At 37.8% G+C, this 14,145-nt stretch overlaps 1 protein-coding gene across 1 annotated transcript in view; it reads right to left on the minus strand.

The window, feature by feature from the left end:
- Nucleotides 1-2,804, minus strand: part of LOC131280550 (sucrase-isomaltase, intestinal-like) — a 152,207-nt gene extending 149,403 nt beyond the window's left edge. Inside the window, exon 1 of the mRNA XM_058307783.2 lies at nucleotides 2,656-2,804. Coding sequence (XP_058163766.1) covers nucleotides 2,656-2,728 — 73 coding nt within the window. The 5' untranslated portion in view covers nucleotides 2,729-2,804. The remainder of the gene's footprint in view (nucleotides 1-2,655) is intronic.
- Nucleotides 2,805-14,145: the final 11,341 nt, after the last annotated feature.

The following is a 14,145-nucleotide window of genomic DNA, read 5'->3' on the forward strand; positions in this document are numbered from 1 at the left end:
TTAAAAAAGATTGAATATGAACCTATTCAAATCTCTAGAAACAAAGACCAGGTACAGGAAGTTCAGAGGATAGAGGAACACTTAAAAATGGTATCACCACAAAGACATAATCTGTCACATCCAGAATGTAGGACCTTCCTCAAAATGAATAAGCATATTTCTCTAACAAATTAACGGGATGAAAGAAAGGGAAGGGAATAAAGAGGCTTAAGAGCCTGAACAACCAAATACAATGAACTTTTAGGGGGAAAAATCTTACCTATGGTTACTAATCCTAAAATTATCATTTCTTTCAGTTATGAAAGTAGGCAAACCATAGCAGAATTAGCAGTACATATTACTTTGTAACAAATACAAATCATATTTTTGTATCAAGTTTGAATAATTGAAGATATCGTATAACATTAAGTTCACCAAAACTTTGAAATCATGGGAGGTATGAGACCTGATGCTGGATCTGTAACTTAATATATTAATTTAAAAAAACATATATTGGTATATAAACAAATCTGTTGTTTAAATATTTTGATAAGAATTTTAAAATTCTTTTTAAAATTATATTGAAAATATATTAAGTGCATGTATTATTTTATGCACTTAAAAACTCTTCTAAGAAAGTATCCTGAGGTGTCACCAGTCTGCTATGGCATGCACATGTGCACCACCTGCACACACACATGCTTTCATATGCACAGATGTTCAGAATTCTATAAAACCATCGGTTCCCACCCACCACCAGGAAAACTATCACCCATGCCTAGCAGTATGGATACTGTAGCTAGAAGCCCACTGCTGTAAACCCCATGACTGAACTGGGAATGTTTTCCCTTACAATTCTGCATAATTACAAAATGCCACCTCCAATAGATGGAAAACTCTGTCCTTGTCTCAAAATTCAAATCAAGCAAAAAATGTCACTAAATGGACAACTTCATAATTTACCCTCATGAGTTTATTAGTTCGGTCTGTACTCAGGTTATCATTTGATCTATCCTTTGTTCGTCAGAGCTCCCCTTCTATTTCTCCTGCTTATCCCTGAAGTTCTTATCACTGCCCCTCCCTGCCTCCCCCATCCTCCTTCTATACTCTGGACCAGCAGAGATTTGCTCCTGGTGTCAGCTTCAACCATGGGTCTGGTATTTAATGACTGTAGCACTTTAGGTAAACCACTCAAACTTTCCAAATTTTAGTTCTGTTTTCTTAAAATGGCAATGGGGAAGTGGATGTGGCTCAAGCAACTGGGCTCCCATCTACTACCTAGGAGGTCCAGGTTTCTATCCCCAGGGCCTCTTGGTGAAGGCAAGCTGGCCCATCGCTGGCCCACATGGAGTGCTGTCCTGTGCAGGCGTGCCACCCCACGCAGGCGTGCCGGCCCACACGGAGAGCTGACACAGCAAGATGACACAACAAAAAGAGACACAGAGGAGAGAGCTAAGAGATAGAGCAGAACAGGGAGCTGAGGTGGCACAAGGGAATAATCGCCTCTCTCCCACTCCAGAAGGTCCCAGGATCGGTTCCCAGAGCCACCTAATGAGAAGACAAGCAGACACAGAAGAACACACAGCTAATGGACACAGAGAGCAGACAATGGAGGGAGGGGGGAGAAATAACTAAATAAATCTTTAAAAAAATAAAAAGTAAAATGGCTTATTAATGTTTATGATGACTGTCCAAGCTAATAAAAGAGTAAGTAGTAACACTAATATAATATATAGATAACATGGTTAACAGTATGGATTCTTGAACCATATTATCCAAGTGGAAATCTCAGGCCTAACACCATCTATGCCTTGGGACAAAGTATCTTATCTCTCTCTGCTGAAGTTTTCTCATCCCTAAAAGAGGAGCAGTAATGGCATCTTCCTCCTAGGGTTATTGTGAGCTCAAATCAGTTAGTACATGTAAAGATTGCTTATCAGCAGCTGGCATGTTGTAATTTCCCTTGGTTTTGTTAGCTGTTAATTTCCATATATATATTGTGTGTATATATATGTATATGTATATTTATATTTATATACTGTATTTTTTATATATACTATATTTTATATATGCATAGTGCTTAAGACAATACTAACAATATGTAACTTATTATTAATAGGATCCTTAAATTCCTTTTGGAAATCCATCAAGGACAAGAGCTAACAAAACATTAAAAATTAGTTGACTTATGAATTTTTAAAAAAATTTTGTACTAAAAATTTGTTAAAAGAAAATCATTCAAAATGTAAGTAAGGTAAGCGGCTGTGGCTCCATCAGTTGGACTCCCGTCTACCACATGGGAGGCCCTGGGTTCGCGTCCCGGGGCCTCCTTGTGAAGGCAGGCTCGCCTGCACGCTGTGGAGAGCCACCCGGACCGCAAGCGCCACGGAGCACCTCCCGGCCCACAGATGCCTCGGAGCGCTCCCTGCCCGCAAGCGCCATGGAGAGCCGACTCAGCAAGGCGACACAACTAAAACAGGGAGACAAGCAAAAACACTGAAGAGCATGCTACAAATGGACACAGAGAGCAGACAGCAAGCAAGCTGCAAGGGGGGGGGGGGGGGAATGAATAAATACAGACACAGAAGAATGCACAGTGAACCGACACAGAGAGCAGACAGCACGCAAAAAGCTATGGGGGGGGGGGCAGGTATTAAAAAAAGGTAAGTCGCTTACCTGGTAGAGGCATGGAACAAAAGTGGAGGAGCATTATGGTCTTTATGGTCCCGGGAAAGAGACATCTGGTCATGGTTTATACAGGACAACTGGAATCAATTGCTTTGACCTTGCACTTTTTTCTACAGAGGAATAAGTTATAACCCAAGCCGAGAACAATTCCTCGAAAGTCTTCCCACAAGCGAACCAGTGGCTGGCTCCACCATGTAATGGAAAAACACGCAATCAGTGTGCAAGTAGCCAGGGGTGAATGCAGCTCTCCAGGGGCTGGGGTAGCACGGGTGTGTCTCGCAGCTTCTCCCGCTGTGAAATGGATATAACACCTGACCTGTCTACCTCGAGGACGCCGAGATGAAGACCACAGATACCAAGTACTCTGAGAATGAAAACCTCAATGAAAACGCAACCACGTTCTCACTGGACATGGCCTAGAAACCTTGGCCTACTACAGGAATTAAGAACTAGTTGCAAGTGGATTATCATCTTTCTTTCAGAACTTTGAAATGCCAGTTCTAGGAGTATTTTAAGCTATTGGTAGTTGACCAAAATTTTAACCACTGGACTTTGGGGATCAGCACAGCCAGGCTGGGAGTCAGAGTTACTCAGAGGACAACTCAAGTTAATCAAAGTTATAATAGTTTTTTTAACCCTTCAATAGTCAATGAAGGATGCTCACACTACATGTAAGCAAACGGGCGTTGCTATATAGGGGGAATTTTAAGAAGGGATCTGCTAGTGTACCTCCTCCACACTAAGAGACCACAGCTAAGACCTTTTCTCTGAGTCGGGAGGTCCCAGCTTTCAAGTCACAAAAGCTAAGAGTTAGAGTTTTATTGCAAGTAGCTGGACTACGATTAGTACCGCAAGTGGGAAGGAAAAGTTTACGTTTTTTAAAAAGTGGAAAGGAAGGGTCCTGGGAGGAGGAGGACTAACCTCTCGCTAGGTCATGTACACTCGTTGCTGGATTAATGAAATTACCAGCAAGCTGAGGCCTTGTCCCACGTGGCCCAAGTACCGATTAAGAGAGCCAGATGACGCGCGCTCAGCTGCCCAGCCAGGACACCAGGGGCCCTAGGGCCTAAGAATAAGGGTGGGGGGAGGTGGGGGCACTTGACAACAAACACCTGAAAAGCATCAGAAAGGGGGAAGAAATGGAAACACCTGCTGCCACCCACAATTTCCCACAGGAACCTCTCAGTCACCTTAAGGAGGAGACTAATTCTGCCGACAAATCTAGTGCCACTTCCTTTCTCGGGCAGTTTTCCAAGACGTCGTGCCTTGTAATAACTTCTGCCTGGACACCACGGAATTTAGAATGTGACAGAACAGTTCGGATCCCCCAGCACTAAAAGGCAGGGCTGAGATCGGAACCATCTCTGTCCCACGTCCCGTGACTGAAAGGAGCTGCTGCACTGTGGCCAGAAGAAATCTGCAGCTTGTACTATATCATAATAGTGCCTATCCGTTTCTAATTCCAGCGACAAAGATTTTAGCAACAGACAGCAGGAACACGGAGTTCCTGGTTACAGGGCTATGAGCGTATGCTCTAAACCCTCTGTTTCCCTAAAGGAATGACGTGTTCCATAGGGCAAAGATATTTAGGAGTTCAACAAGAAGAGCATTCACATTTTATTGTCCACTTGAGTATTTCTGTTGGTAAACCAATGATACTTAACTTTTTAAAAAACGTTTGAGATAGACCCAGTCAGGGTCCTGGAAAACAAAGACTATAGGTTTATTGTACATTTTGAGCTGCAAAGCACGTGTTTTCATATAGATGATGCACATGTATGTGTACACAGCATAAATGAAGTAAAGGAGCTCATATTTTGGCCACTTTTCAATTATATAAATTAGGAAATTCAATAAACTATATTAAAAATTCTACATATTTTAAAAATGTCAGGTTCTTATATATCTATGACATCCATGTTTCTGAATTAAAAAATGGGGCATAACGCAACAAATTTGAATTTACATGGAAATGAAATAGGATATTTAATATTCAGACAGAATGGGAAAATCTTAGACTTGATTTATGTTCAGTGTGACAAAGTAGGAAATGGACAGGAACATTAACTATACGTTTCATCATAGCACATATTTTATTAAAACTTTGAGCTTGTGTTAGGGTCAAATTTAGTGTTTTTCAAAAAAGAAATTTTGAAAATCTATACTAAGGCTGAAATTCAGGAACATACCTATAAGTGATACTTGCATATTTATACTTGTATTATACATATATATAATTAGGGTTTTTTATAAAAAATGCATAAATTATGTTCGTTCAAATTCCCTGTCATAAACTTAAAATTCCCATATTTATCTCATGTTTTTTTACTAGATAGCAAAAAATGTATGTATATATATTAATATTTCTTTATTCCTAGAGTTGTACTTAAAATTTTCCAGCTGTATTTACATATCTTAAATATTTACTTCTATTTGCTTAATATATTCAGGGGAAGGAAAAGATGTGTAAAAAGAAATTTATGCTGTGATCATCCTTAATTAGTTCCAATAACTTCTCTAATCCCTTAGAATAAAGAATTCTATGGTTTGGCAAATACCAAGCTTCGTAGACTGTGTTAAATCACTGTTTATAATATGAAAGCCTAAGGACAAAGCAGATGCCTCCCCAAAAGTTTATTAAAATAAGTTATCTCAATATTTCAATTAAAATAAATTTAATATGTTAAATAGTGTGGTACATATTTATCAATTTGATTATGATCACCCCTTTTTGAAAATCCCATCAACAATTTATGCTTATTATATAACCCTATCTGTTACACAAGTTAATAGTGAATTGCTATTTTAAGGTTATATAAAGAGAAATCCTAATATTCTCTGTCTCTCATTTTTCAAATTGACATATAGATCAGAAACATCCATCAATTCCTGGTGTTGAGCCTATTTAAGTAGGAAAATCTGCTTGTGAGAGCGTTCTGGATATTAAACCTAAATAAGAAAGACACTGGAATGGACTATTCAGGAGATAGTCCACTGAGGAAAACAGCTGAATCTCATAATACTATGGATACTATGGGGAAAAAAGGTCAGAGCTAAATCAGTAACTGCTCCAAACTTCAACCTTGATATAGGAGTTATTTAGTGATAGAGAAATGAGAAAGCAGACAGGTGGCAGCTTTTTATTTATCTGTGAATTTGAACAATGTAATCAGTTTGGGAGTTTTTTTAAAATATATATATTTAGGAATAAAAGGGCAAGTTTCTCTTTTTTCCAGATCCTTACACAACTCCAAAATCCTATTGTATCACTTTTACATATAGCTTACACTGAAATATTTCCTGACATTATTTGCAATAGATATTTCTGCTCAGAAAAATTTCTGAAGGGTACATTTAAGAAAACTTCATTCAAAAAACATTTACAGAGTGGCGACCACGGGCCAGATGCTGCCTAGGTACGGGGGCCATAACTATGCATTAAACCAATGGTTCTTAACCTTTTTTGCTCCATGGACCCCTTTGCCAGTCAGGTAAAAACCACAGACCCCTTCTCAGAACATAGTGGCTGATAATTTTATGACACTCAACTAGCATTGGTTCTATCAACTACCGTAATTCTGAAGCATTTTGAAGTGAGTGTGATTTTTTGAGACATGCAACAACTGTAATGTGATATGAAATGAATACTACTGTAATTTATTGCATACATTCATAAGTGAAAGAAATGCTAGATTTCAGTTAGACGTCAGAGAAAATAAAGAATAAGTTGGTTTTTTTTCAATCCAACGTCACAGACCCCCTTGCGGGTCTGTGGATTCCTGGTTAAGGACCCCTGTATTAGACAAGTGCAGATTTGGCCTCTCCAGACCTAGCAGGGACCCCCCAGGGAACAGTAGACTGCAAAGGAGATCCCCCTACCCACAGCGCTAAGCGCTGCCAGGGAGCCCTGAGAGTTTAATGGGGTTATAGTAACATGAAATCAATGTCTATAAAAACAGACTAAAATTTACACTTCATACTTGGGATTTCCTAATACCTTTAAGTAGAAATTACCACAGTAGGCAAAAGCTGTTGATATTAATTGTATGTTGTTTGAATTATCCTCCAAAGGAAGTCAAATATTTTTGCCAAATAAAAGGAACTGACATTGACTGAAAGCAGACTAACTCATCATTTATCAATTCCTAATGAAAGAAGGAACTTCATTTTCAAATAAATCACAAATTCCATTCCAAATTTCCAATATGGGGGGAAAGGGTAGAGGAATAGATATAATGGAAAATACCTATAAGAATGTACAAAGAAATATCCTAAAGCAACTTAAACTGACCTGAAGAAGAAATAACTACTGAGCAGAAGAGACAAACCGCAAGATCTAACAAAGGAAAGAATTTAACAAAGAACCCACTGCAGCGTTTATTCTGTTGTTTTTTTTTTACACACATTTTCTAAAGTATGTTCTTAGTCACGCTCAGATTTTCCAAATTCAGGGCATAATCAGATGCAAAGTACACAGATTCGAGAATCTAGTTCTGCAGCAGCCAAGCTTTCAGTACTTCACGTTCCACCCCTGTTCTCAGGCTGCTGAGAGAGGAGAGGTGAGCTGCTCTTTCAGCAGCCTGGAAAAAGTCCTTTTCACCAACCCCATGTGCTGAAAAGCAAAGGGGTCAGACTGACATTTTAGCTCAAGTATTTTATACACAGAAAATCACAATGGAAAGGTTGCTTAAAACCTCCCCTCACCTCCCCCCTACCGCCACCTCCGCCACACACACTGACACACATGTGTCAATACATGGAAGTACTGACAAAAATGAAGAAACAAACAAAACACACTCAAACCCAGTAAATCACCGACTTAGGCTCCGTGTGAAAACTGTCCTGCCGGGTCCTACTGAACATTTTTTACTTCACTTCTTCTCTCCCTTTTTCTGTCCTTTCCATCTTACAGTTCGAGCTTTCAACATACTATGAACACCTTCAAGCCAATAATTTTTTCCTAATCTTTTATTCTATTTCTCAAGGCACAGATTTAAATTTTGCTGAGCCTCAAGTCAAACTTCAGCTAATAATTCTAGTACTCCCCTTTTCTGGGTCAAATCATTCACAGAACTTGTAAGAATGTATAAGTTCCCAAACTATTTGGGATTATCTCCCAAGTATATTTTATATCATGGATCAAAATCATTTTTTTAAGTCAAAATGTATTTTGTGAGACCAGGTACAAGCCAGGAGAAAATCATATCCATTTGGCAGTATTCATCCCACCAAAGTCAACTTGCAGCTTACCCATCTTATCATCTAAAAGTTTGCAAACTGATTGAATATATATTTTTATTCGTTTCAGTGTGAAAGTAACAACTGACAGACCAAACAAATACTAACTCCCACTCCTGAAAATTAATCAGGCCCACAAATATTGCTAACTTACAAACTCGAGAGTTACTAATGTTCCAGTGTAAAGACTACTTTACAATTATTCACACAATAGCCGTTATAGTTGTCCACTGATTTCCTAATAGTGCCACTCTAATCCTCCATTTCAGTCATTTTATTGTTCCTATCTCTATCCAAAGACTCATTCTGGGGACTCAATTGTCCCACCTTTCCTGGGCCACCAATGCTTCAAACATTTCTTCTAACCACAATTCACCAGTTCCATGTCCCATTGCCTTATTCTTGATAGGTAGTAATAGGAGACAGATGATAAATGAATTCCTGACAAATCACACTAATATGTCTGAATGAGTGTGTGTTATGCTTCTCAACTCTTTCATCTTAAATTAAGACGTACTAGCCCCAAAGTACAACCTGTAATTGCAGTCTGAGACACCTTGCTCCCATTCCCACCAAAACATATATTGCAAGCAGCTCCTTTTTCCATTTCAGTAAAGGAATCATAAAGAAATTCCTTCTCTTTTTATTGCATTAGTTATTAGAGTTAAAATTTTAAATTACCAAAACATCTAATAGCAAGAGAATAGCTAAATAAATTGAGGCACTAAATGAAAGGCTATTATTTTTTTGTTCATAAATATCATATTTTTGAACATTTAATAATATGGGAAAATATTTATAATACAATGTTTAGCAAAATACAGGGTGTAAAATAGTTACATCTCAAATTTGTAAATTTGTCCATGTGATTATCTGAATGCATACTTTTAAAAAATTGAAAAAATAATAAAAGAAGAAAAAAAAATTGAGCATGTTTGTTTTTTTCCTATTCAGAAAAATAGAAAGGAAGACTTTTTATTGAGAAAGTTGCTTTGTTTTAATATTTCTTGTACAGTCTTTGGTCAGAAATCCTAGAAGCAGTTTAACTGTCAGTATATATAAAATACAGTTAGAATCACGAAAATAAATCCTGGTTAAATAAAAGGAGTCAATGAAGGTTTTTATTTCAGTGACCTCTTCCCAGAAACTATGAAGGCAAAGACTTTTAAAATGTGGACTTATTAGTTAGGGAGAAAGGGTGCCAGTGAAAAATGTAAGGTTATTTTCCAGCCTGGGTGAAGGTCTAACAGCGTTTTAGTGTTTTATGAGAAGAAATTGTCATTGGCAGCTTCATTAATTAAGGAATTTACTAGTTCAATTTGATACTTCAGGGAAAAATTTCTTACCAGGATAGACCCTTTGCTATCATATCAAAACTGTGGCAATTCACACATATATGTGAAAGTCAAGATGCTCCTTGTTTAATGAGGGGAAATCAGAACTATAATTAACTCAATTAAAATGAAGTATCTTTTATCAGTTTAGCTAAGGAAACACACAAACTGGATCTTGTGGGCAAAGTAGTACTTGTTTCCTTAGAAAAGCTGAAAAGTTTAAGTTAGACTCATTTACAGTTGTCTTACACATGGTTCTTCTGATTCTTATTTGAACCTATGATGAGCATTATACCTGTTAAATACATGTCCCAGAGACTTAAAATTTTGGTCTGAGGTCCATATGCTGAATCTCAGGAGTATTACAACTAACACCTACTCTCCAGTTCATCAGACTTGCCCAGGACAACCAACAAAAGGATGATGGACAATGCTCATCCCAGAAAACACAGCCTGTCTAAAACTGACAGCAAGACCGTCCATCCATCCGCCCGGTGGGATCTAAGCCCCCTCTCAGTCAGAAGCAGAGTGGGCATCGCCATCCCCAAATGCTCAGGAGTGAGGGCTGAACAAACACAGGGCGCAGTGCAACTAAGGACCAAAGTAGACTTATTATTATTCCAGTAATGGAGGAACTTGTAACATTGATATGGAGATGGTGGTCGCAGGGGCTCTAGCGGGAGGGAGAGTGTATTCGGGGGACACTGGAATTGCTCTGCATGATATTGCAATGGCAGATACAGCCCACGGTAAACTTTGTCGAAGCCTGCGGAACTGTGTGGTGCAAAGCACAAACCCTAACCACTGTGGACCATGGGGCGCAGCAGTGCTTCAGAGCTCATCATTTGTGGCACGTGTGAAGACAGTGCTAATGGGGGACAGTGTGAGAAGGGGAGGGGATGCGGTATGTGGGAACCCCTTGTATTTTCACTGTAACTTTCACATAACCTAAAACTTCTTTAAAAATAAATAAAAATATAACAAAAAATTTAAAAAAAGAAAAGCTGAAAGTTCATCAGAAAGCATGCTATGATTTTAGGTTATGGTACATGTAAAGAGAGCTTTTCCTGTAATTTGAATATACCATATCTGAAACCTTTCAGTGAACTGGTTTTCTCAAAATACTTTTTAAAAATTTACATGTTATTTTCTTCAAACAAAAGTATATTATTACATTTTATTCTTTATGTATATATGTGAACCTATGTGAAGTACAGAAAAATATCATTATAAAAAGGAGAATACATTGGAAGGGTAAACTTCATTCTTTGGTAAACATGGCTTCATCATTCTTGGACATTTATCCTTCCAAGTAAACTTTTGAGTGTATTTATTGAGTTCCTCAAAATTCCAATGATACCACAACAAGGCTACTAGAGCTAATAAGTAAGTTCAGCAAAGTGATGGGGTATGATATCAACACACAAAAATCAGTAGTGTTTCTATCCACTAATAACAAGCAATCTGAAGAGGAAATCAAGGAAAAAATTACTCTTACAATAAAAATTAACACAATCAAATATCTAGGAATAAATTTAACCAAGGATGTAAAGGACTTAGACACAGTAAATCATAAGACGAGTAAGACAGTAAGCTGATGTAATGGGCTGGCACAGTGAGCTCATGCAACAAGATGACACAATGAGAGACCTAACAAGCAGGTAGTGAATGTGGCTCAGTGACTGGGCACCTCTCTCCTACATAGGAGGTCCTGGGTTCAGTTTCTGGTGCCTCCTAAAAAGAAGATGAGCACACAATGAATAGACAGAGAGCAGGCAGCAAGCACAAACAACAAGGGAGGTGGGAGAAATAAATAAATAAATCTTAAAAAACAGAACAAAACTGGATATCTAAATACAAAAGAAGATGGATTCCTTCCTCATACCATATAGCCTACTTCATAACAAATACAAAAATTAACTCAAAATGGTCAAGGACCTAATAAAAGAAATAAATCTATCAAACTCCTAGCATAAAACTTAGGAAAACAACTTTAGAAATTTGTATTAGCAGTTGTTTCTTAGATTTTACACCAAAAGCATGAGCAACAAAAGAACACAATAGATAAGTAGGATTTCATCAAAATTGAAAATTTGTATATTAAAGGACATTGCCAAGGAAGCAAAAAGACAATCTACAGAATAAGATAAAATATGTATAATTCTTATACTTGATAAGGGTTTAATATCCAGAATCTATAAAGAAATCCTACAACTCAACAAAAAATGCAAACACCACAATTTTTAAAAAGGGCAAAGGACTTACATAGATATTTCTCCAAAGAAGAAATACAAATGGTTAATTAGCACATGAAAAGATGTCATTAGGGAAATGCAAATCAAAACCACAATGAGAGATGTATTCACCAAGTGCAATGAATGTCCCATGAAGATGGAGGAGATTGTTTTTATGGGAGGAGTGGGGTGAAGGGGTGGGGGGTATATGGGGACCTCATATTTTTTTAATGTAACATTAAAAAAAAAAAAAGACAAAAAAGCCACAATGAGATACCACTTCACACTCTTAGAATAGCTATTATTAAAAAAAAAAAAAAAAGAGTGCAAGGTACAAAATGGCAAAGTAAGAAATTTTACGTATTTCTCCTTCCACTAGAAAAATGAATGAGCTGTTAAAAGAAGATTGGCATTAACTAGGTGCTAACCCTTGAACCAGAATGGACATCTAGAACAATTACTGGAGGGCCAAAGTAAGCAAAAAACTACCAAGAGTAAAAGCCCAAACCAGTGACCCATCTCCATCCCTCAGCCCTGTGGTAGTGACTGCGGAAACAGCAGTGGCTGCTGGAACACAGTCCAGATTCCGGGAATGGATGGCTGGAGCCAGGGCAGGCAGAAGAAACTTCCTCCTCCAAGAGTTGGGGTTGAGGGTACCGAAGGGTCTGGGTAGGGAGGAGGGAAGGAGGCTTCCTGAGAGGCAAGCATGGAAGCTAGCCTCAGTTTTGGCCCTCTAGGCAGCAGCAGCTTCCAGCCTCCAGGTATCCAAGAAGTAAAGAGACACTGCACCTTCTTTGGCTATTTATTTCATGTCTGGGTGTGGCCATTTCCTGGTCCAGCAGATCCCCGATGGCCCACAGATGCTGGCCTTTAGTTTCAGCCCTCTCAGCAGCAGCAGCTTCTGGCCATACCACAGCATCTACCAGGGCATCAGAGCCAGTGCATCTCTTGTTTTGTTGTTGTTGTTACTGCGGTTGCTGGTTGGTTTGTTTACTTCTCTTTTCTTATTCTCTTTGGGGATCTGGTCGATCCCTAAGGGATAAGAAGGGACACTGGCCAAGGTTTTGACCTTAACAACAGCAGCTACCCATTTCCCAAATGAAAGTTAAAAAGAGACTTGGAGACAATGCACTATCTCCTTTTTTCTATTTTTTTTCCCCCTTTTATGTGTGGTGTGTGTATGGAGGGCTGTCTGATACTATTTTATTTTCTCTTTCATGGTATTTTCTTCCTTTTTCTCTCACTTTCTTTACTTTTTTCCCCTTTATCTTTCTTTTTTTCTTCTTGTTTCTGATCTGGCAAAATGAAGAGTGTGAGAACTAGATTCAGAGAGACCACAACATACTGTTCAGGATGACCATTATCAACAAAAATTTGCAAAACAAACAAAAAGACAGGAAAATATGGTGTAGGCATAGGGGAAAAAAAAGAATTCAACAGAAAATATTCCAGAGGAAACTCAATTTTTGGAATTACTAATCAAAGATCTGAGAACAACCCTCATAAACAGGATCAAAGAGGTAATGGAACAATGGAAAAATATCTAAAAGAATTCAGGGAATAAAATGAGAATTCCAATAACAAAATAGAAATTACAAATAAAAACCAAATAGAAATTCTAGAACTTAAAAGCACAATAAATGAAATGAAGGGGCTCAAGAGGAGATTGGAAGAAGCAGAAGAAAGGATCGGTTGAACTTGAAAATAAGACAATTTATATTGTCCATGAGGAGCAAAAAGAATGAAAAAAGTAACAGAGCCTGAGGAACTTGTGGGGCACAATCAAGCATACCAATATACGCATCATAGGAGTCCAAGGGGAGAAAACAGAGATAAAGGGGAAGAAAAAATATCTGAAGAAATAATGGCCAAAAACTCCCAAATCTGATGTAAGATACAAATATACAAATCAAGATACTCAGTGAATGCCAAGCAGGATGAACCAAAGGGATCATCATGGAGAAGCATTATAATCAAACTGTTGAATGCCAAGGATAAAGACGGATTCTTAAAAACAGCAAGAGAAGAGCAACATATTACAAAGAAGAAATCACTCATAAGACTGATACCCAATTTCACAATAGAAATCATGGAGACCAGAAGGCAGTGGGAGGACATATTTAAAGTGCTATAGAAAAAAATTGTTATGCAAGAATAATACATGCAGCAAAGATGTCCTTCATAAAATGAGGATGAAATTAAGACATTTCCAGGTTTAAAAAAACTGAGAGTTCATTACTATTAACCTGACTTACAGGAAATCCCTAAAGGGAGTCCTTCATGTTGAAAGGAAAGGATACTAGATAGTAACTCAAAACTGTATGAAGAAATAAAGACCTCTGATGTCAGTAAAAATAAGGATACATATAAATGGCAGCATTATTGCAATTTTCATTTGTAATGCTGTCTTTTACTACAAGGCTTAAAATTCAAATGCATAAAAAATAAGAAAAAATCTTTCTTACTGGGTACACAACGCAGAAAGAATAATTTGTGACCAAAATCTACATAAAAGGGAGGGAGAGTTGAAAATAGGTACAGTGTATGTGTTCGCTCTTGAAGTCAAGTTGGAGTCAACACAAACCAAACTGTAACAGATTTAGTATGCTAAATGTAATCATCATTATAACCATAAAGAAAATATCTTTTAAAAATCTATACAAAAGGAAAGG

This window comes from Dasypus novemcinctus, chromosome 12, assembly GCF_030445035.2.
Source record: "Dasypus novemcinctus isolate mDasNov1 chromosome 12, mDasNov1.1.hap2, whole genome shotgun sequence".
In the NCBI taxonomy this organism is placed as follows: domain Eukaryota; kingdom Metazoa; phylum Chordata; class Mammalia; order Cingulata; family Dasypodidae; genus Dasypus; species Dasypus novemcinctus.